The sequence below is a fragment of the Brienomyrus brachyistius genome, chromosome 18, assembly GCF_023856365.1.
Source record: "Brienomyrus brachyistius isolate T26 chromosome 18, BBRACH_0.4, whole genome shotgun sequence".
NCBI classification, from domain to species: domain Eukaryota; kingdom Metazoa; phylum Chordata; class Actinopteri; order Osteoglossiformes; family Mormyridae; genus Brienomyrus; species Brienomyrus brachyistius.
This window is the reverse complement of record NC_064550.1, coordinates 1736687-1758827: the sequence shown is the minus strand read 5'-3', so window position 1 is coordinate 1758827 and position 22141 is coordinate 1736687. Positions and strand designations below refer to the sequence as shown.

General features: G+C 39.6%; 2 protein-coding genes across 4 annotated transcripts in view; both read left to right on the top strand.

Annotated features, from left to right (window-relative positions):
- Nucleotides 1-12740, top strand: part of stard8 (StAR-related lipid transfer (START) domain containing 8) — a 34007-nt gene extending 21267 nt beyond the window's left edge. For 2 of the 3 annotated variants that reach the window (XM_048984637.1, XM_048984636.1), the window contains 10 exons: nt 518-1794; nt 1938-2111; nt 3089-3248; nt 3341-3539; nt 3778-3988; nt 5681-5795; nt 6764-6985; nt 8567-8784; nt 9727-9903; nt 10832-12740. In XM_048984637.1, coding sequence (XP_048840594.1) covers nt 518-1794; nt 1938-2111; nt 3089-3248; nt 3341-3539; nt 3778-3988; nt 5681-5795; nt 6764-6985; nt 8567-8784; nt 9727-9903; nt 10832-10949 — 2871 coding nt within the window. In that variant the 3' untranslated portion in view covers nt 10950-12740. The remainder of the gene's footprint in view (nt 1-517; nt 1795-1937; nt 2112-3088; nt 3249-3340; nt 3540-3777; nt 3989-5680; nt 5796-6763; nt 6986-8566; nt 8785-9726; nt 9904-10831) is intronic. The other variant, XM_048984638.1, reaches the window with a different exon arrangement.
- Nucleotides 12741-14600: 1860 nt separating this feature from the next.
- Nucleotides 14601-22008, top strand: steep1 (STING1 ER exit protein 1). Its single transcript, XM_048983825.1, has 7 exons — nt 14601-14826; nt 15860-15977; nt 16259-16300; nt 17322-17466; nt 17690-17779; nt 18018-18110; nt 21751-22008. Exons 1-7 carry the CDS (start codon nt 14610-14612, stop codon nt 21811-21813), a joined length of 768 nt encoding a protein of 255 aa, XP_048839782.1. The 5' UTR covers nt 14601-14609; the 3' UTR covers nt 21814-22008.
- The last annotated feature ends 133 nt before the right edge of the window (nt 22009-22141 follow it).

Genomic DNA, 22141 nt, shown 5'->3' with positions numbered 1-22141 from the left:
TCTTATACGGGCTGATTCAGTCTGTGTCTCATCCCTATATAGTGCAAAAAATGTGTACAGTACAGTAATCATATTCAGTGCAGTACAGGAAACATACAGTGCAGTACAGTAAACATATACAAGATTGTACGACTGATGAGATTATAATAAATATTTTAATGCTGTTTGTTTTAGTAAATGATTTTTCAAAGCTCCTCGCAGTTGGCACAACAGTACTCAACATTTATTAAACTATGGATCATTATCAGTGTGGGTATATGAAATGCAGTTTAATGAAATGCATTAAACTGTGATAGCGTTTTGAAGGTGAGATTAACTGATTAACTGTTCAGCTAAGCTGTGTGTTGGTAATGCAAACTATTTGAAGGGTTTTGAGAAAGTGACTTAAGTATGGAGAAATGCTTGTTAATGATTGTAAAAAAAAGTGTGATTTGGGACTTTGAGGATAATGTCAGTAAGAAAATAATAATATAAATTAAGTTTGAACAATTTTCTCCTGTTTTTCCTTTTTTTTTAGAGCGAGGACTCAGAGGATGATGATCTCTGTGCAATAAGTGATCGGTGGGCATTTCAGCGGGACAGTAAAAGATGGTCTAGGTTAAATACTCTCACGCCACCAATGACCCCAAAAATGGGTGTTTCCTCAGCTACTGAGAGGACTTCAGCAAGCTCTGAGAGTATCTTGAGTGACTTTAGTGACCTTGACACCACCTCAGTCCAGAGCAACAGTAGTCTGAGTAGCAGTACTAGAGGGACATCTTCCAGTCAGGTGACCATGACCAAACAACTGACCTCCTCAGACTCCCCTGACAGGTCAACCCACAGCAATCAAGCAGACAGTTCTTCAAAAGGCCAGTTGTTTGTCGAAGACAAGACGAAGAGGTGCTCCAGAAACATTTTGAAGAGAATAGACTCATTCCGGAAGAAGAATAAAGAAAGGGAGAAAATGATTGTGAAGGATAAAGATGTGAAACAAGAGCTTCCGCAAGCTGCTGTTAGTTTGCATTGTACCCAGACTTTGCCTGGTTTGAAACAAACCTTTCGCGAGAAAAGCAACTTAGAGGACTACAGAAAGGCTTATACAATTTGTAGGTCCACTGCAAGACGATCCTTTACAGATGAGAGAATTAAACCAAAATATAAGGGATTCTATTTGGAGGATTATGAGATGTACCTAAAGGTAGCAAATTGGACAAAGCACTCAAGCAAACTTGGGAATAGACAAGAGAGTTGTTTGGTTCATCTTCCAACTGGCCACAAACCAGGCACCTTTCCCAAGTCACTTTCTATTGAAAGCTTGTGTCCTGAACATCATGACGACTCAAATGGGTGGCAAATGGACAACACAGATATCTCCATGGCTAGCACTAGTGAGTCCCAGGACTTTGCAGGGTTTCAACCGAGGAGAAATTCCTGTACCTCTGTAGGGAGTGTATATGATAATGTGCCAGAGGCAACAGAAAGTATTGAAGGCCTTAACTTGGGAGGAGACCAAGTTTTCCAACACCTGGATGATATCCTTGAGCATGTTCATGGCCTTCAGCAAAGCATAGACATGTGGTCGAGGAGAATCTGTCTAGACCTGGAAGACAGCGAGCTGGATGGAAAATCTGAGGAGCAAGTAGAAATCGCATATCCTTCAAGCCTGCATTTTGAAGAGCAATCCATGTCCGACATTGGCACAGCAGCAAGTGATTATGGCAGTACAGGAAATTCGCTGAATGACACGGAGGATATTGACATGAGAGAACGACGAGATTCTGGAGTGGGTGCCTCTTTAACCAGACCCAGCAGGTCAGATGCTTTTAGTTAAATTACCTGCATCATTTTCCTTGCACGTCTCTTTGATATTATTGTATATCACCAACCAGCAGGAATACAAATCACCTAAACCATCTCTTACCAAATTGCTGATTTTTTTTTTTTTTGGTTTCCAGGAAACTGAGGTGGCACAGTTTTCAAAACTCCCATAGACCGAGCCTGAACTCGGCATCGCTGGAAATAAATCGGCAGTCAGCTGCGCAGCTCAATCTCCTGCAAAAATTCTCCTTGCTGAGACTGACAGCAATTATGGAGAAATACTGTGTGGGTAGTAAACTTGCCTGGAGCTGGTAAGTTTTCCACTGCAAAAGGCTGAATCATTCAGGCACTGTAAACATTTTGGAGCTACATTTCCATAGAAGGAACATCACAGATTGGAAGATTTATGATTTTACTGTAACATTCTAGAAAATATCCGGTTTTAAATGTACTGCAACTTCTTGAAGTTAAAGTAGATGTATAAGTATGTTGTAGCTTTACACAAATCCTGCTTCTCTGTTTTTCTGTGTGGAGTTTACATGTTGTGTGGCTGCCCTTTATGTATTTTGGTTGCTGTAGCCCATTTTCAATTAGGTGAATTGCGAACAGTGTATGCTATTGTGTGTGTGAACCTATGAAGGACTGGCATCTCCTCCAAGGTGCCTCCTGCCTCATGGTCCCTGATTCCTGCTTAGCCTATAGTAGCCCTGTAACCCGGTCCCCTGAATTGTGGCAGCGTGTGACTCAGCACTTTAGGACTATTACTTGTAATTGGAAGGTGACCGGTTTGAATTTGATGACAGTCAGACTGACACTGTTAGAACCTTGAGCAAGGCCCAGAACCTCCACTGATCCTAGGGGTAGTAGACACTGGCCGACTCAAGCTTGCTTACACCTGTATATGTATGCGTGTATGTCATGGACAGCAACATGGGATAGGCGAAAAGACAATTTAGACTGAAGTATCACTGTTCTATTCTGTACTAAGTTACGGAAGATATGGATATATAGTTGGACATGCTATGAATTCATTCGTTCAGCTAATGTCGGGTGTGTTCCCCAAGTTAGAACATGATACTGAACAATTCCAACTATTAAGATTGCTAGCAGGAGCTCTTGGGAGTATTGTCAAGTATCCTCATCCTCGTGGGAGTATTGTCAAGTATCCTCATACTTGGTTACAATACTGTGTCTTTGGTCCCCTACATGCTATACCCATGAAATAAAACTCTTGCAAGTCTATAGACTCGCATAAGCATGATCTAATCTCCTTTGCTTGATTACTCAGGACTATTCCGAAGTTTATGAGGAGGAGCAAGATTCCAGACTACAGGGACAAAAACGTCTTTGGTGTTCCACCCATCCTCAATGTTCAGCGGAGTGGCCAACCGCTGCCTCAGAGCATTCAGCAGGCCATGCGCTACCTGCGCAGTCGATGCTTGGACCAGGTAAAATCCAGTTGCCCAATTAGACACGGTTTGTTTCAGGTTTCTCTGTATGTGCATTTTTAAAATGTATTCCTTTTAAACGGTACGATTAGATTGGCATTTTCCGCAAGTCTGGTGTGAAGACCCGGATCCATGCTCTGAGACAGCTGAATGAAAATTCCCCGGATCATGTGAGCTACGAGGGCCAGTTAGCCTATGATGTGGCTGACATGTTGAAGCAGTACTTCAGAGACCTCCCAGAACCTGTCTTTACCAGCAAGCTAACAGAAGCATTCCTACAAATTTACCAGTGTGAGTTTTGCATCATTAGTTTTTCTGTATTTTTTTTTTTTGTATTTTGTTTTTATTTTCATTTTATAGTATATTTTCTTCTTATTTTAATGCCAAGTAACTTTTTTTTAAAGTTAACAGTTATTAATAAGCATATGTTCTTTGCTTCATTTACTTTCTTCCAGTACTTAATTTAATGTGTGAAATAGAAACTATTCTGTAATTTCTGACTTCTCTCCCACCTGCATCTCATTCCAAGATGTCCCTAAGGACCAGTGTTTGCAAGCGGCTCAGGCTGCGGTCATCCTGTTGCCGGATGAAAACCGGGAAGTGCTCCAGACCCTGCTGTACTTCCTCAGCGACATCGCCTCTGCTCAAGGCAACCAGATGACGGCCGGCAACCTGGCTGTGTGCCTGGCCCCCTCTGTCTTTCACCTTAACATCTCAAAGAGAGAAGGGAATTCACCCAGGTAGGTTAGTCCATGATGTGCAGCACTGTGCAGTAGTCTTAAGCGGTTAAAGAAAATTTTTTAAGTTATCTGTATAGTAAGTGAATGTTTGCCCAAAAAAAAAACAGTTTAACATTATTGCACGTGCAATTAATATTGATACTACAGAAATGAACAAGAATTTTTTTCCTGCTCTCCAGTTAGTTACGTAGATCCTACTGTACGGCTAGAAGAACATAGCTTTGGTTCCCAAACCTCTCCTCAGGGGCACCTCAGCCTTTCTGTGCATTCCTTAAATTTTGCCACCAGCTCAATATATTGATAAATTTATTAATTAAATTATCTTAATAACCTGATGAGTTATTCACTAGCCAATCATGGCACACTAGTGGGTGAGTCAAAATACAGTTGAAACCAGAAGTTTACATACACTGTATAAAAAGACACATAACCTTTTTCTTATACTGTCTGAAATATAATCAGACAAAACATTTCCTGTTTTAGGTCAGTTTGGATTCCCTAAATCATTTTTATTTGTGAAATGTCAGAATAATAAAATAACTTTTTTTAGAGAATTTTTTATTACTTTCTTCAAAGTCAAACGCTTACGTACAGTAAGGTTACTATGCCTTTCAAACAATTTGGGAAAGCCCAGGTGATGATGTCATGGCTTTGGAAGCGTCTGATAGGTTAAATGACACCACTTGAGTTAATTGGAGGCACACCTGTGGATGTATTTTAAGGCAGCCCTCAACACACTGCTTCCTTGTGTGCTGTCATGAGAAAATCAAAAGAAATAGGCCAAGATATCATATAATTGTCTGATTATATGTCAGACAGTAAGAAAAAAAGGTTATATATCTTTTTATACAGCGTATGTAAACTTCTGGTTTCAACTGTATATTAGTGTGTTGGATAGTTGCTGCAAAATACTGAGGTGACTTTAGAAGAGTTTTGGAAATGGTTACACTGATACAGTTGAGCAGATGTAATATCATAGTTTTACACCAACATGAAAACTATTTAAACATCATTTTATTGCTCAAGACTGTACAGTACTGTGGTTTTTTTACAGCAGTGTCTCTTACTCATGACCCGGTTACTCAAGATAATCCGCAGATTTTGTAGTGAGCAGTTTAACGTAGGAACTATTTCCTTCCACTAAACTCGACACACCAGTCATATCACTATGCAGAAGATACGAGCACTAGTTCCCCGGCGAAATATTCTGCGCGGTGATTGGTGTGTGGAGTTTGGTTTAAACACCACAGAAAGAATGCCATTCAGTCCCATGATATTCGAGAGAAGACTGGCATTTCTACAGCCAATATCTTCAAACGTAGGCAACTCCCCGCAGAATAACTTTGATGGATAAAAGATCTTTTTTCAGTTTTGGGGTGAACTGCCCCTTTAAATTCCTCTATGTCTATGAAAACAATATATAAGATCAGTAGTGGAGGGAGGGGGCGGGGGGTGGAGGGGCTTCCCCCCCTGGGCCGGTTATGGGCACCCCCCTGCCAGAAAATTTTACCTAGTGTACCTTTTGATCACAGACGATCACACAGAATTCGCAACCATTTACCAAGAAGTCATTTACTTCATGAGTCAGCAAATTTTATTGACTCCCCACCACCCCTAGCCCCCCCCCCCCTGCTGTGAGACCCCTCCTCCCCTGCATAACATTGATTTTTCATTAATTTTGTTCTGTTACAGGGTGAAGCACAGGAGAGGTGTTGGCAGCAAACCGGATCAAAGGGATTTAAATGAGAACATGTCTGCTACTGAAGCACTTAGCCACATGATTGTGGAATGTAAGAAGCTCTTCCAGGTAAATCGGTTGCATAAAACAATTATGAAATACTGATTGTTTCAAGTAGCTGAAAACAATGCCATATAAATTTTTTCCCTACTTAAGAAAAGTATTTCTTAATTCAGGTCCAGGTGACCATCTGTTTATACTTTTTTATCTTATTTCTAGTGTTGGGCTATCTTTGAATTAATTCATATTCATATATGAGTAGCATGATTTAATTCAAGTTGAGCAGATTAGTGCTGTTGCCTCAAGCCTATCAGACCCAGTAGGGAGTTGGAAGGGAGCAAAAATGTGGACTGTCTCAGGGATAGAAAAATGTTGGAAAAATACTGCCATAGTGTATGTGTGTGTGTGTGTGTGTGTGTGTGTGTGTGTGTGTGTGTGTGTGTGTGTGTGTGTGTGTGTGTGGTGTGTGTGTGTGTGTGTGTGTGTGTGTTTGTGCTCCACCATGACCTAAGGAGATCCCCTCCTTTCTGCCATATTATACCTGGTACAGGCTTCATGTGCCTCCTACCCCCTGTATTGGGTAAGCATTTGAAAAATGGATAGATGGATGGATTACTTAATTGTTATGGAGGAGGTATTTAGATAATGATCTTTTATTTGATTTGTCAGACTAGTATTAAATAAATGTTGAGGATTTTTAATTATGAAGTGAACCTGATTAAAATGGGTGAACATTTTCATCCCATTGAGTCATCAGAACTCGGATTTGGTTTTTGAACTAAAGGCTATTCGGACTTTTTATTCCCTTTTCTGTACAGCAGATTTCATATGATAACATTATGAAACATTGGTAATAACACTACAAATTATTTATAATTATTTATAGTGTACCTGCAATCCTCAAGAGCAAAACCGGTTAGAGATGGATGGATGGATGGATGGATGGATGGATGGATGGATGGATATGACGTTGTTTGTCATTCATTAACTTTGTAATGTCAAAGTAAATTAACCACTTCCTTTCCTCTGTGGGGCAGATTCCACAGGATATGATGCTGCAGTCTCAGAACTCTTATCTTGCTGCCGACGCTCAGCCTCTTCCCCTCCACGGCATGGGCATCAATCTGAAGGGGGAGCCTGCAGATTACAGGGCCTATCTGGAGGACAGTATTCAGTGCCTGCAACGGGAGATGACAGAAAAGAGCAAAAAATGGCATGTCAAACCCGCCCCTGAGAACACTGAGCTGTCGTACCGGAAGGTAAAACATAAACGTGTCATTTCATAATGCATGTCAGAGTTGATGATTTGCATTTATGGGTGCAGTCCTGGGCCGAGGCAGGAGTTGTGTGGAGGTTGATTACTGGCAAGGTCAAAAAATAAATGACAGCAAAGCTAAAGGGGCAAGCAAAGGGAAAAATCCAGGAACAGGCTAAGGTTTCAAAAACACCAGAATCTTCAAATAGGGTTGAGGTATAAAATCCATAGAGGTTAAGGCAAAGTTAGTATACAGCTGCCATACACAGCAGGCAAATGATCACAGACAAAAGGAGTAAAAGACAATCTGGCAAATCGAACAATGTAATGATTTATATACACTGGGTAAGAGTTAATCAACGAGGAACAGGTGTGAGTGCTTGACTTATGAAGTAAACTGATTGGTAGGTGCAGTCAGGTGACCTTTGGGAGTGAGAGCCTGGAGACATGCCCAGATCACAAGTACACTGAACAATGAGCCAGGACACCACTAGGGAGCAGCAGAAACAGGACATGCCCTGACAGTATTATTTACTTGAATACATGCATTTTCTGACCTAGGCATGTACTTAGCCTGTAATTATTATTTGTAATGCTTAGATGGGGAGGGCATGCAATTACGGAACAAACACATTTAAATTCAGAATTAGAGTCCACAGACAGGCAATAGATTGAAAACCAAGCAGAGGCAAACAAACGTGAATCACGATCCAAACTGACAATCCAAAGACAGACTGAAAGCCATAAAGCTGATACGGCGAATACAGTGCAAATAAGCAAACCACTAGACAAAGATCAGTAAGATGAGCAGGGTTCATACGCAATAACCAGATCACAGAACTCGCATTTAGTATGACAGATCACTTAATACTTCAGACGGAGATAAATGGGTACCAGGTGGTTTTATACCATGCCAGTTAGTTAAGTTAGTGAGTAACAAGTGTGCTTTATTCAGAGGAGGTGGAGCAACCTGACTGCGCGTGGCTGGATGGATGCCTGGCTTGATGTGGGCGGACATGTTTTTGTCTCTGTTTAAGAAAAGAGATTAAACAATACTAATTAATATGGAATTCACAGGGCTCTCTCAGGATTCTACTTAAATTTGTTAAAATGGTGAAATATAATTTTTTTATTAGCAAAATTCATTATACTCCTTACAGTAATAGAACTAAATATTTTAAAAATGTAAGAACTTTTAAAAGATTATAGCACATCTACAGTTCAGTTGGTCTATGAAGTCAACGTAATTTATCAGCACTTCACATGGCGGTCAGTTACGCTGGTATTTAGTGAATTCATCTGCTGCATGATATATCTTTGTAGAATTTTGAAAATTAGTTAATATATTGTAAAATAAATCTCCTTCAGAACGACACTGCATGTTGCCGCAGTGTTTAGTTATGAGAAGTGTAGACCAAATATTTCTTGCAAAGATGGGTAAATTCTGTTAAATCATTAATACGGCTATTCTGATAGGTGTTTTATTCCTCTAAAATGAGCATCTCTGAAATGATTGCCTATGCCTCGACTAGTGAAACAGAAATTTAATTGCAACATTCTCAGACGTATGATTTTTGCCGTTCAGGTTGGAAACGGCCACCCTTTTCGCCTATGGAAGGTATCCACAGAGGTTGAGGCTCCACCCACTACTGTGTTGCACAGAATTTTGCGGGAGCGCCATCTATGGGATGACGACTTATTGCATAGCCGCGTGGTTGAGGCACTTGAGGACAACACAGAGGTGTTTCAGTACGTGACTGACAGCATGGCACCTCACCCTCGAAGGGATTTCGTTGTATTGAGGTACTACAGAGGCGATTTTCTTTTATTTTATTTTATTCATAAAGTCAGATCCTGTGTGTTCAATGGAAATTGAGTTATAGTCTTTTACATTAGTCATGTAATTGTTACGCTCCCTCCACCTTAGTCCAGATTGTTAGCCTATTAGAAAAATTTTTAAATGTATTGAGTAATTAGGTAATACAATGTTTGTAACGTCATGCTTACATTTCATTGTAAATATGTCATTGTTACTGACAGAAATGAGCCCAATGCTTTATTTTTGTGTGTTGTGGCTTGGGGAACATGGGTGCACTATATACCCCTTGGAGGGTGAGAAGGGTATGGTTTATTTAGGGAATTGGGAAAAAATACACAAAAGCACTAGTGGTGATAAAGCGGCTGTAATTGCCAGGTCAAAGGGAAGCACATCGTCCTCCAAGCAGACATGGGTCAGTCTCTTCTGGTTGGTTGTCCTCCAAAGCAGCTGTTAATGAGGCAGAGGAAGCTCACTTGGGGTTTCCCTTCTCTCCCCCTGCTAGTGCTTGGAGGATTCCGCCTTCCCCTTTACTTATACTCTATATGCAATAGACTAGAATGCCACCCAATGTTTTTTTCCACTTGTCCACAATGTTTTGCTGCAAACATTTGTCTGTTAATATTTGGAAAAAAATCATAAGAATATACAAAACATAAGGCGCATTGAAAAGTCAAAATTGTCTTTAAATCGTTGACGCCGTCACTTGCCTTAATAACTTTCACAAACACGGAGTATTCAAGTTACAGCAAGTTTCGGCAGGAAATTATCTGATATAAAGCTGGCCAGAACAAGTCCATAGTCTTATACACTCCTTCTTTGGCAGATTGTTTTTGCACAGTTTTGAGGTCTCAGAATTCTGCCTGCTGCTGTTATGTACACAAGGCTCCAGAAGGCTTTACCCAGAATGTGTCTGCATGTTCCTACAGAAGGTGGCACACAGACCCAGTGCAGGGGTTCTGCCTCTTGGTGTCCTCCTCTGTGGACCACAACAAAGGACCTCTGGAGGTTGGCCTTCGGGCTGTGCTGCTCACCTCTCGCTGGCTAATTGAGCCATGTGGAGCAGGACGTTCAAGGCTGACCCACTACTGCAGGGCTGACCTTAGGTGAGTATTTTTTTACTGTATGGCCAGTGAGGGAAGATTCCCATGGAGTGGCACAATGTGATCCAAGATTTTTACTTTTACTTTTTAGTCTTATTAAATACCATAAAATTCGGCCACCAATTCAAACATTTCAGACGTGCATAAATAAAACACACACATTGAATTAGTATTCTGATATTCCCTGCACACGTATCACAGCAGTGAGGTTTGTGTTCGTTTCTCTATGTTTTAATTCAGAGAGCCAGCTGATAGGGTTCAATTTGAGACGAGTCTGTACTCACACACACACGCATTTACATGTATGTAACAGTTTTATTACCTTGTAAATAATCTGTAGGGTTTGCAAACTAGCATCCATGTTTGTGTTTAACATGCAAGCTAGCGAATCCATCTTGCTCAGTGTATCCAGAACCGTGCATACACCACTACACGAACACAAGTTTAGCAGGCGTACGTCCGCTGAGGTCCACAATGACGTCAAACACGTCATAAACGTTCGAGCGGACACGTGTGGAGAAGTGTGAACCAGCCTTTAATCTGACATTCATTGTTCTGTTTTACTCAGACTAGGGGCTGCTTTCTCTTCCCTACCACACCAGACACATTGTTCTCTTATCTGCAGCCCTTGAATGCATTTGTGCACCACATATTTGCAGTACACAGGCACATTCACAGTGAACAGTAAGGATTTGACAACAATCCCAGCATCCCCAGCTCCTCTACTTCATAGGGGTATCAGACTTCTTTAAAACACATCCATATATTTCCCAAAACCTTATTCAGTTCTCCATTTTAAGGATAGAAAAGCCGTAGCCCCTCTTTCTTCCTTGCGCAACATCCTTCTGTTCACAAGACCATTTCTTACTGTTATATTTGTGAGTATTTTGGACCTTAAAGACTGTTATATTCTTCTTCTTTTCATTTTCAGAGGACGTTCCCCAGAATGGTACAACAAAGTTTTTGGCTATCTTTGTGCTGTAGAGGTTGCCAAGATCCGAGACTCTTTTCCTGTCTTTACAATTCGAGGACCAGAGACAAAACTGTGATAGAGATATTTTCACTGTAATTAGGGATCAAAGTAGCGTTAGCTGTTGGATCCCTGTTGTTTTTTTGTTTTTTAAATGCATTTGTATTAAGGGCAGCATAATTCTACTGAATAGCCTGAATATCCATCCATTTTCAGTAGCTGCTTGTCCTGTTCAGGGTTGCGGGGGTCCAGAGCCTATCCTGGAGGCTATGGGCACAAGATAGGGAATAACCCAGGATGGGGCACCAACCCATTGCAGGGCACACTCGCGCACCATTAACTCACACACTATTCACTAACACGCCAATCACTAACACACCATTCGCTCACACATTCACTGAATAGTTTGAATAATGCATTTCATTTATTTAGCAGATACTTTAGTCCCAAGCAGCTTGCACTGTCCCGAATAATATAATATCTGCCTGTTAACAGAACAGAAACAGCAGTAAAATACTAAAATTGTTTTAGAAAGAGGAAAGTCGAAGGACCGTCTTTATTCATGACATAGTCCACAGTGATTTTCTGAAGCTTCTGGGTGATTAGTGAGACACTGTCTGGTTTGAAAAGTGCGTTTACAGACAGCAAGGTACACTGCAGAGAAATATTTGCTTTAATAACATTGTTATCTGCTTCCTGAAAAGCTGTTTTTATGAGTATGATAGCTAAACAGATGTGTAAGACCATAGTTCTCTTTTAATTTAAGAATATGCCACCAGCATATTCATATATTGTCATTTTCAAATATATACGAGATCCATGCGAAGATGCCGTACAGTCAGTAGAATAACTCAAGAAATTGTAAATTGAGTTGTACAATTCGTACTACGCTTTATGTCAGTTGAGTAGAAGTATCCCTCCGAAATATACATTATATAGAGATTTCTGGATGCCTCATTTTTTGTTACTTCCTTTTCTGAGGGGCTGCTGAGAATGATTTTTAAAGTGGTGTTAGAAATACGAACCTCATCTTACTGCAGGATGTTTTACTGAACGCAGCAGTTTTGTGGGAAATCTCACCTCAGCAGAGTAAACGATTTTTTTGAAAAAAGCAAAGCTTTTATGCAACCTTGACAGCAGCACACGTGTAATTCTGTATATGTATATATTTATTTTTCTGCTAAGTGTCTGCAAGTTCTATTGCATCTCACTGATTAGCGTTATTTATGCTTTTAGTCCAAACAGTTCGTGAAAGGGGCTGCCTCACAAACGTGTGACAGGTAGACATTTTTCAGCAAAGATTTATATTTCAAATTCTGGGGCATTAAACATGATAAATACTTTTTAAGTTGTCATTGTCCATATAATGTGAAATTGTGCAATGTGTTTTTTTTTATGTATGCCAAAGATTTTGTTTGAGAAAAAAAAAATGAGTGCCACATTTTCATTCTTTGTTTTCTTATTTCCTCTTTTAAAGAATGTTTGTTTCCTCATCAGGTATTGCGATATATATACCACCTGTGTTTTTGGAACTCTAATCTGAATTTTCGATACAGCTGTATTAATCAGATAATTTTTATTAAAATCTAAAAACGGCTGTATTATTTCTGTACACACCTAATAAATGAGGGTTCACGATTAAACCTTATGTATATTATTTTCATACTGAACAGTTTATGTATAAACTATTTTTAATAATATTGTACTTATGAAGCACAATGCATTTTCCGAGATTCGTGTTTATTGTATTTATGTATGTAATTTACATTGTCATTTTTCATTTAATTACTTCCTAATTGTATTGCTTAATCTTCATGAAATTTAATAAAGATTTTATTGAAAATGAAAAAGCAAATGAAAATGTAAGTTTTACGTTATTCAGCATTTGTACGCCATTCCTGAGGCTGCCCCGGTGCAGTGGCTATATGTCATTTTCTGGTAGCACTTTTTCATTCATTTATGAAATAAATAAAATGCATCTAATGATTTTTGAAAATGGCTATGGAATGCGGTGAAAAATGAAAATATGTTGTAAGGCAGGTGGCCTTTCTGCCTGCCCTGTGGGCATCCTCTGCCTGGGCAGGTGGCCTTTCTGCCTGCCCTGTGGGCATCCTCTGCCTGGGCAGGTGGCCTTTCTGCCTGCCCTGTGGGCATCCTCTGCCTGGACAGGTGCCCTGCCTGGTCGCCACCTTTCTACTAAAATACGACTATAAAATTGTCATTACCCAGTGTAAATTAGTTTCAGAAATAGAAATTGATTTCATGTGCCCTTTGAAAAGTTTCCTTATAGCTATATTAGACTACACTATGCTGTAGTTGTATATGTTAATTTAGTGTTTTATGACGGGACGCAAGGAAGAATTCAGGGTCGATAAGCAGCTTTTAGAAACTGAAGCGGACTTTATTTCAACTGAACATAAGAAGTACTAGGAACAGAAGAACCAAAGGGGGTCAAAGCTGAGATAGGAAGGATGTTCATGATACACAAAGGCTGGAATTAAAATTCTTGGGAAACAGGCACGAAAGCACAGCACTAACAACACTCACAATCTCCAATTAAAGGAACAGGCCAAGGGCAGACACTTGTACACACAAAACACATATGAGATCATCAACAAGGGACAGGTGTGGATCAGTAACACTAGAAACTGGGAGTTATACAGTAACTCAATCACCCGGGAAAATTAGGAACACAAACGGATGGGATGACCAGCAACATCTACTGGCCAAATGGGGAAACATTGACACACTGGTATTCAATGTTGCCTGCCTTTGATGTTGTACCCCAGCCATTCCATATATTCCTTAAATTTCACCACAAGATCACTTTATTAGTTAAATAACTTGATGAGGCTTTACTTAACCCAACATGGTATACTAGTGGTCAAGGCAGACGATACAGTATTCCCTAATACAATATATTTCACGGTTACTGCAAATACAGGGTAACTTTTAGGGAAATCGAAAGCTAACACACAAATATTATAAAATATAGAATAATACAGAATATATATTTTACATACATAATATCAGTTTTACAACAATACGAATATCATTTAAACCTAATTTTCACACACACAAATTCATACCCACCCTAGTGTAATTATAGGATTTATTTATTATTTTCATTTGAAATCTAATTTAGTTTTAGTTTTCAGTGTGTGTATATATATATATATATATATATATATATATATATATATATTTGGACTGTGGGGGGAACCCCACGACGACATGGGGAGAACATGCAAACTCCACACCCGGGTTCGAGTCTCCGCCTAGGTCACATGTGCGTGGAGTTGCATGTTCTCCCCATGTTCTCCCCCAGTCCAAAGACATGCTAAGGCTAATTGGAGTTACTAAAAATTGCCCGTAGGAGTGCATGTGTGAGTGAATGGTGTGGGATGGAATGGCTGGGTTGTTCCCTGCCTTGTGCCCATTGCTTCCGGGATAGGCTCCGGGCCTCCCGCGACCCAGTAGGATAAGCGGTTTGGAAAATGGATGGATGGATGGATGGGGGTGTGTGTGTGATTTTAAATAAATGCAGTTTTTCATTTAGTTTTCAAGGGATAGACTGAAAGTTGTAAAGCTATTTTCTCTGTCTCACCTCAGCTGCTTGGAGCGAAACTTTCTATTCTCCTTTCAGAAATATTTTTCATAAACAATCACATGAAGACGTGACATGGACGACTAGCGAATCAGGACGGACTATGTTTGTGACGTTTACGTCAATGGACTGATGACGTATATTTCAGTGGACAGGTTTCGTTTTCTACGAAGGGGAGATGAGCTGTTTCTAGTTGTTTCAAAGTATTTACATTTTATTTACACAATGCCGAAAGTAGTGTCTCGGAGTGTTGTTTGTTCGGACACTCGAGATCGGGAGGAATACGACGATGGAGAAAAACCACTTCATGTTTACTACTGTCTTTGTGGTCAGATGGTGCTGGTTTTAGGTGAGACTTCATTTTGAGTTCAAATTATGGTGAAAGCATTACTATTTTTTCCATAGGAGAACTATTTCATATAATTAGCTTGCTTTGGTTATAATTTTATTTCAGTAAATACGTCTTGTGATGATAAACTGGTTAAGTTAGAGTTGTCATTTCAGTTGAATCATCTTATTTATTCGTGACTCTTGGGGGTGAGTTGATGAGTTTTTGTGTGCTATGTTTCGTCTTTCTCCCATGAGCAAAGTTGAGACTGGAGCTCAAAAACATTGTCATGGCGGCTTGTTCGTCTGCTTTAATAATAAAAAAAGCCTTCTCGTGTTGTTACATGTCGTGTTGGTTTGGTGTGATTGTTGATTTGAAATGATGGCTAATGGGAAGATTTAGTATAAACAGTGATACACGCATGGATGCATATTGACGTGTACTTCGTGATGCTTCCCATCGGAGGTCTATGGTGGATCGGTGGTTATTGAAAATATGTGTGTACATACGTTTAAGTTGATAGCTCCTTTTGTCTTTCAAACGTATTTTCAGTTTATTCCCCAAGTGCTTTAAAAATAACAAGAACAGTTATGTATATTAATATTATTGTTCTACAGTTAGGAAACAAAGAACGGAAAAGAGAATGTGTTTCTCTGGATCCCCCACACAAAGAGCAAGGATACTCAGTTAGATAAGCAAAGCCCTGGTCCTTATATATTTCAATCACAAAGTTATTAGACACTTCTGGTTTCAAATTGCTGCAGCAAGGATTATATGTGATGTACATCAGTGTGTCAAATTTCTGTGTTGAAAGTGAGGCATGTTGGTAGGATTAATGTTAATTTTACATGGCAAGAAATCACCTTAGTTTAGTTTAAAACTGAGCTGATGTCTGGTGGTATGCAGATATTATTATTAAATCTGCTGAAACCTCTTCTGATGTTTTTCTATATGTTTTTTTGTTTTTCGTTTTGCCTTTTGTCTTCTCTATCTCTGAGATGTATATGATTTCTGTGCTCTGTAACAGACATTCTGGCAATATTTTACTTTACAGACTGCCAGATGGAAAAACTTCCAATGAGGCCAAGGGACAAAGCAAGAGTGATCGATGCTACTAAACATGCTCACAAATTCTGCAATGTGGAAGATGATGAAAATGTGTATCTGAAGAGGTAAGGTGAACAGTGGCCATGTGACCTGGCTAATAATGTAATAATGGGTATCAAAAAATGCATATAAAAAGTTTCTCTGTTATCACCTATAAAAACTAAATAGAAACACATTTTTAAAATAAACACTAATAAAACATACTGAAAACTAAAAAAAATGTTGACAAGGTAAAAGTCAGATTTGGCCCTCCACGAGAAATAATTACCCTGGACTTCGTTGTGTGCTGTGTCCTATGATTAGTGGGCATCTGTATAATGTACCATCTTGTTCTTTTTTTGTATAGACCAGAAGGAATTGAACGGCAGTATCGAAAAAAATGTGGAAAGTGAGTACTGCTATATTACTTAAGTAATTGAAATTAAACCTTGTGTAGGAAAAATGTCATTAAGCTTGAGACCAAGGTAGTTAATTTGAAAACATATATTTGGTGAAAGGCCAAGACGGCTCAGCCTCTAAAGAACGGCACACTGACTGTCAAGCTTGGGTGCGGCAGCTGACAGAAAGCTGAATTTTAGAATTTCACGTTTTAACATGACAAGAACCTGTATCCCAGCTTCAATCTATGTTAACTTAAAAGAATGTAACAAACATTGATGTACCTGAATGGCCCTGTAAGAACCTGGACCTCAGTCCAGTAGAGCAGGGGTACTCGGTTATTTTTTCTTGGAGGTCATGGGGCATCCCCTCTGTAAATTGCATGGGGGGGGAGGAGGAGTAGTTTAGTACGCCTGCTATAGAACATCCGTAGAATGACCTAAAGACTGCTTCTTCAGCAAAGAGTGGTATAAAGGTGCAAAATTCAGGATAAGGGAGACTTCTGCAAAAAAGTGGTTTATTAGGATTATATTGTAAGATTTTACTTGGAAATGGAAAACAAAATTGTGCAGTAATGCATTTGATGCCAGTCTGTAATGGTGATGTGACTGGTGTTTTTATTTGTGGCAGTTTTATTGGTTTTTGGCCAATTTAATTCTAAGGGGATTTTTGAGTTGATGCAGCTGTTTCCAATTCTAACTTTTGTCTTTTGTTACACCCCTCCATATGTAATGAAAACAAACGGTACATCCACATTGTATGACTTTTAACATTAAGTTTTATGTTTGGTGCTTGTTTATGTTTTATATGCGTCTTTATGTGGTGGTAAATAAAACGTAAAAGACTTCCTTGACAATTAAAGCATTTATGACAGGAAATATGCTCATGTGGAGTATTAATTAATTAATTGTGGAATGCAGTGTACATTTTGCTGGCTAGATACTATATAGTGAAATTTTTATGAAGACTTTGTGTAGTTGTCTATAATCAAGGCTTTTTATAGCTTAACATATATTTGCTTTTCTTTGCAGGTGTGGCCTCCTTCTCTTTTATCAACACCAACTGAAGAATACGCCTGTCACATTCATTGTTGATGGTGCGGTGGTGAAGTTTGGCCAGGGATTTGGGAACACCAGTGTGTACAGCCAGAAGCAGGAGGCTCCGAAAAAAGTCAGGGTATGTTTTCAGAAGTCAATGACCCTTTTCTCTGTTTCCCCGCTTACTTTAAAGGGCATTTAAACGGGATATGAACAGAGCTGAAGATGAATATTCTGTACATAAGCAGCCACATTTAAACTCGTGTTCAGTACTGTTTAGCATTTCCATCACAGCTGAAAGGTAATGCATTTTTCTGAAGTATTTTGCTTGTTCTAATTGTGCACTGTCTTGCCTCTGCCAGGTAATGATGACAAAACGAACAAAAGATATGGGGAAGTTTAGCTCTGTTACGGTCTCTACCATTGATGAAGAGGAAGAGGAGATTGAAGCGGTATGTTGAAAGATACTTGACCATTTAATTAGTGTTTTCCATTTTAAAATATTCAGTCTTTTTGTGTATCGTTTGTAGTCTTGTGTGTGTGTGTGTGTGTGTGTGTGTGTGTAAAAAAAAATATAAACACACACATAAAAAAATGTATGTATTGTTTGTGAAATACAAAATATATATTCAAAATATATTATTATAAATTTAACTCAGTGATTTAAGTGTTCGAATTTTCCGTCATCAGAGAGAAGTTGCTGATTCGTATGCCCAGAATGCTAAAGTGATTGAGAAGCAGCTAGAAAGAAAAGGGATGAGCAAGAAAAGACTGCAAGAGCTGGTAAGGTTACAGCTGGATGAAATGTGCTTCCAGGGCTCCAGGCCCTCCAGAGCTTTACGCTAGCGCTTTCTCCAAAGCACTATTCCATGAGGTCCAAAAAGTGCTGACACTTGCTCCGCTAACAAAAATGTATTAAATACAGACGCTTCTCTACTTATGAATGAGATGCGAACATTTCAAGTTACGAACGGCCGTTCTGAATACAAGTCGTTATTCGACATCATTTTAAGGATTTACGCAAGTACAAAGAACTAGGACACTGGGAGTATGCACGGTACACTGCTGCGCGGCGGGAATAGCGGCCAGAAGTCGTACTACCTGGAATTGCCGCGCAGAAAAAGAAATTGATGCTGCGGACAGGAAATGGGAGCCCAATGAACACGGTTTGGACTTGCAGTCCTCTTTGTTCGTATGTCTGAAAGTTCGTAAGTTGAAAGTTCGTAAGTTGAAAGTTCGTAAGTTGAAAGTTCGTAAGTTGAAAGTTCGTAAGTAGAGGAGCATCTGTATGTCGGTCAATAACTCAGTTTTATTAAATTCAAAATAGCGCACTAACAACCAGTTAATTTCAAGACAAATACACAAAGGGAGCCTGCTCTGATAAACACAAAGGGAGCCTGCTCTAATAAACACTTGCTCACAAACACTGTACAGATATGTGCGCTCATGCAGACTTATTCACTCACTTTTTTTTTATAGTGAAAGGTACTTTTACAAAGAGCCAAACAGTCAGTTTGGGGTGGAGTCTCCCTTTGTATATTTCACTGATCGGGGGTTGGGAGGGGGGGGTTAAGTTTCTCGGTTTGGGGGGAGGGTATGAGGGTCTTTTCTGTCGCTCTCAAAAAAATCATCGCCGGTTCCTGTCGCACTGGATATATGCAGTCCATGCAGGTATCTGACTGCTGTCAAATACTTTAATGTGCTTGGTAGAAAATATAAGTCTTTGTGTTTCAGTACAAATAAATCTCAGAACAATGTCAGTATATACCCCTTTACCTAAGGATCACTGCAGCATGTAATGCAGGACTTGGAGCGCATTAACATGCTTATACAATCGTTACTACTTATTTCGCTCACACGCTTGTACTTAAAAACATTATTTTCTCATTTACAAACCAAAAATGAATTTCTTAGTAAAACTGCTATTTAGACTTGGGCAGCATAACGGTAACACAGCAAACTGCAGTATTGCCTTTGACCGAAACTGTGTCTTTCTGGATTTCAAAATAGTGGAATAGTGTTGCGTTTTAAAATGCTGCCGAAATGATGCCGTGGTATAATGTCTAGATGGTATGAAAGATTAGATGTTGTCTAAGCCTGCTACTGTTCAGTATTTTAGTTACATACGACCCAAACTACCATAAGTTAGTTGTTAATAATTTGCAGTGCTACCACCACCCCTTGAAACATTGCCATTGCAGATATTGCACGTAGCCGCAGAACTTGTTGGCATATTAGCTTCAAGCATAAAATGCGTCCAAATTGCTCCCTCCATTCTGTGTTAGCTATCTTTCTAGCAAAATGTACGGGTCTCTCGGTGCACTCCAGACGCATGAGATAATATGAGTACCTGAACGTAAACATACAGTAACACTTAATTTAACTGATTTTAATGATCCGTTACATAGGTCAGCCCCATTGTCACTGATAACTGATCCAGTGATTTAAGTCTGTATTGGATTGGTGCGTCCTTAGTACAAACTCCAGTACTCACAGCAGTAACAGATTTGTAACAAAGATCAGAGCTAAAGATGTGGCAAGTGATGTGCAGACCAAAAGTACCGTTTAACAATAGCATTGTGCCAGACCTGTATATGATTGTATGTTGGTCCCTTAAAAAAAAAATTAGGATGTCCAAATGTGACCAACAGAACTACCGTAATCTACATTACAATGAATCCTTAAAAATGTACTCTACCTCTCACAGCGATCTACGAACCGCCATCCTGAAGAATAGTGATTTCTGATTAATACACCCCCCCCCCCCGCATACATCACCATACTCAGTTCAGGATTTAATATGATATTTAATTATTTTGTCCATCTCCCATATTTTGGATCAGATATGGCAATTCCGCTTACACACTAGCTATTGTGCACAGAGATACTGGGATATGGCAAATGTCAGATGAGAAAAGGTAGAACAAAACACTATGAATAATTATACACTGAACAAAAATATAAACGCAACACTTTTGTTTTTGCTCCCATTTTTCATGAGATGGACTTAAAGATCTACAATTCATTCCAGATACACAATATTACCATTTCTCTCAAACATTTCTCACAAATCAGTCTAAATGTGTGATAGTGAGCACTTCTGCTTTGCTGAGATAATCCATCCCACCTCACAGGTGTGCCACATCAAGATGCTGATCTGACATCATGGGTAGTGCACAGGTGTACCTTATACTGCCCACAATAAAAGGCCACCCTGGAATGTGCAGTTTTGTCTCACAGCAAAATGCCACAGATGCCACAAGCATTGAGGGAGCGTGCAATTGGCATGCTGACAGCAGGAATGTCAACCAGATCTGTTGCTCGTGCATTGAATGTTCATTTCTCAACCATAAGCCGTCTCCAAAGGCGTTTCAGAGAATATGGCAGTACATCCAACCGGCCTCACAACCGCAGACCACGTGTAACCACACCAGCCCAGGACCTCCACATCCAGCAGGTTCACCTCCAAGATCGTCTGAGACCAGCCACTCAGACAGATGATGCACGGCCCCATGTTGCAAGGATCTGTACACAGTTCTTGGAAGCTGAAAATGTCCCAGTTCTTGCATGGCCAGCATACTCACCGGACATGTCACCCGTTGAGCATGTTTGGGATGTGCTTGACCGGCGTATACGAAAGCGTGTACCAGTTCCCACTAATATCCAACAACTTCGCACAGCCATTGAAGAGGAGTGGACCAACATTCCACAGGCCACAATTGACAATCTGATAAACTCTATGCGAAGAAGATGTGTTGCATTGCATGAGGCAAATGGTGGTCACACCAGATACTGACCGGTTCTGAGTCCCCAGACCCCCAATAAAGCAAAAAACTGCACATTCCAGGGTGGCCTTTTATTGTGGGCAGTATAAGGTACACCTGTGCACTACCCATGATGTCAGATCAGCATCTTGATGTGGCACACCTGTGAGGTGGGATGGATTATCTCAGCAAAGCAGAAGTGCTCACTATCACACATTTAGACTGATTTGTGAGAAATGTTTGAGAGAAATGGTAATATTGTGTATCTGGAATGAATTGTAGGTCTTTAAGTCCATCTCATGAAAAATGGGAGCAGAAACAAGAGTGTTGCGTTTATATTTTTGTTCAGTATAATATATAATTATAATTATAAAGGAAAAGGTAAAAAATGTAAACGGAGACCTTTTACTGCTAAGGAACAATTCAAGGAGTCAGTGCTTCACTTAAAAATGTAGTAAAGAACTTTAAATAAATCCATAGTCGCTTAAACTTCATCCTCATTCCGGTCACTCTAAATCAGTGATCTGTATCACTCAGTTCTATGTGGTCTAGTGATATGTATTAGGTGTATAACACATCTGCTGTCTAGCTGTTTTATGCGATACATGAGCTTGAGTGTGTGGTGACATTCACGTTCTTGTTGTCTTTTACATCAACAGGCTGAGCTGGAGGCAAAGAAGGCGAAAATGAAAGGGACACTTATTGACAATCAGTTTAAGTAAATTTAACTAATAAATGAAGTGTAAAGTTACATATTTGGCTTGATTCTCTCTCTCCTCTGCTGGTCATGTTAGATCCTCCCCCAATTACCACAGTTTATATTTCATTTTTGTGTGCAGAGCTGTAATCTGAAATGTTTGTACAGCTACAAAGTTTTTCTATCCTTGTTTTTAATAAACTGCCTGTGTTCTAACTTTTTTCTTTTGTTCCAAGCATTTGTTTCAAAGGAACTAGAGATGTAACATGAGACTTCATCATAGTTTCATAAGTAATATTTCATGATTTGGATGTGAGTTAACTGAAGTGCAACACTTAATCCATACAAAATGA

Excerpts from the sequence above, each read along its gene's own strand:
- steep1 (XM_048983825.1), top strand. The coding sequence starts at position 14,610 with ATGACGTATATTTCAGTGGACAGGTTTCGTTTTCTACGAAGGGGAGAT. Across the intron at positions 17,467-17,689 it reads AGGCTCCGAAAAAAGTCAGG|GTAATGATGACAAAACGAAC; the intron begins GTATGTTTTCAG and ends TGCCTCTGCCAG. Across the intron at positions 18,111-21,750 it reads AGAAAAGACTGCAAGAGCTG|GCTGAGCTGGAGGCAAAGAA; the intron begins GTAAGGTTACAG and ends TTACATCAACAG.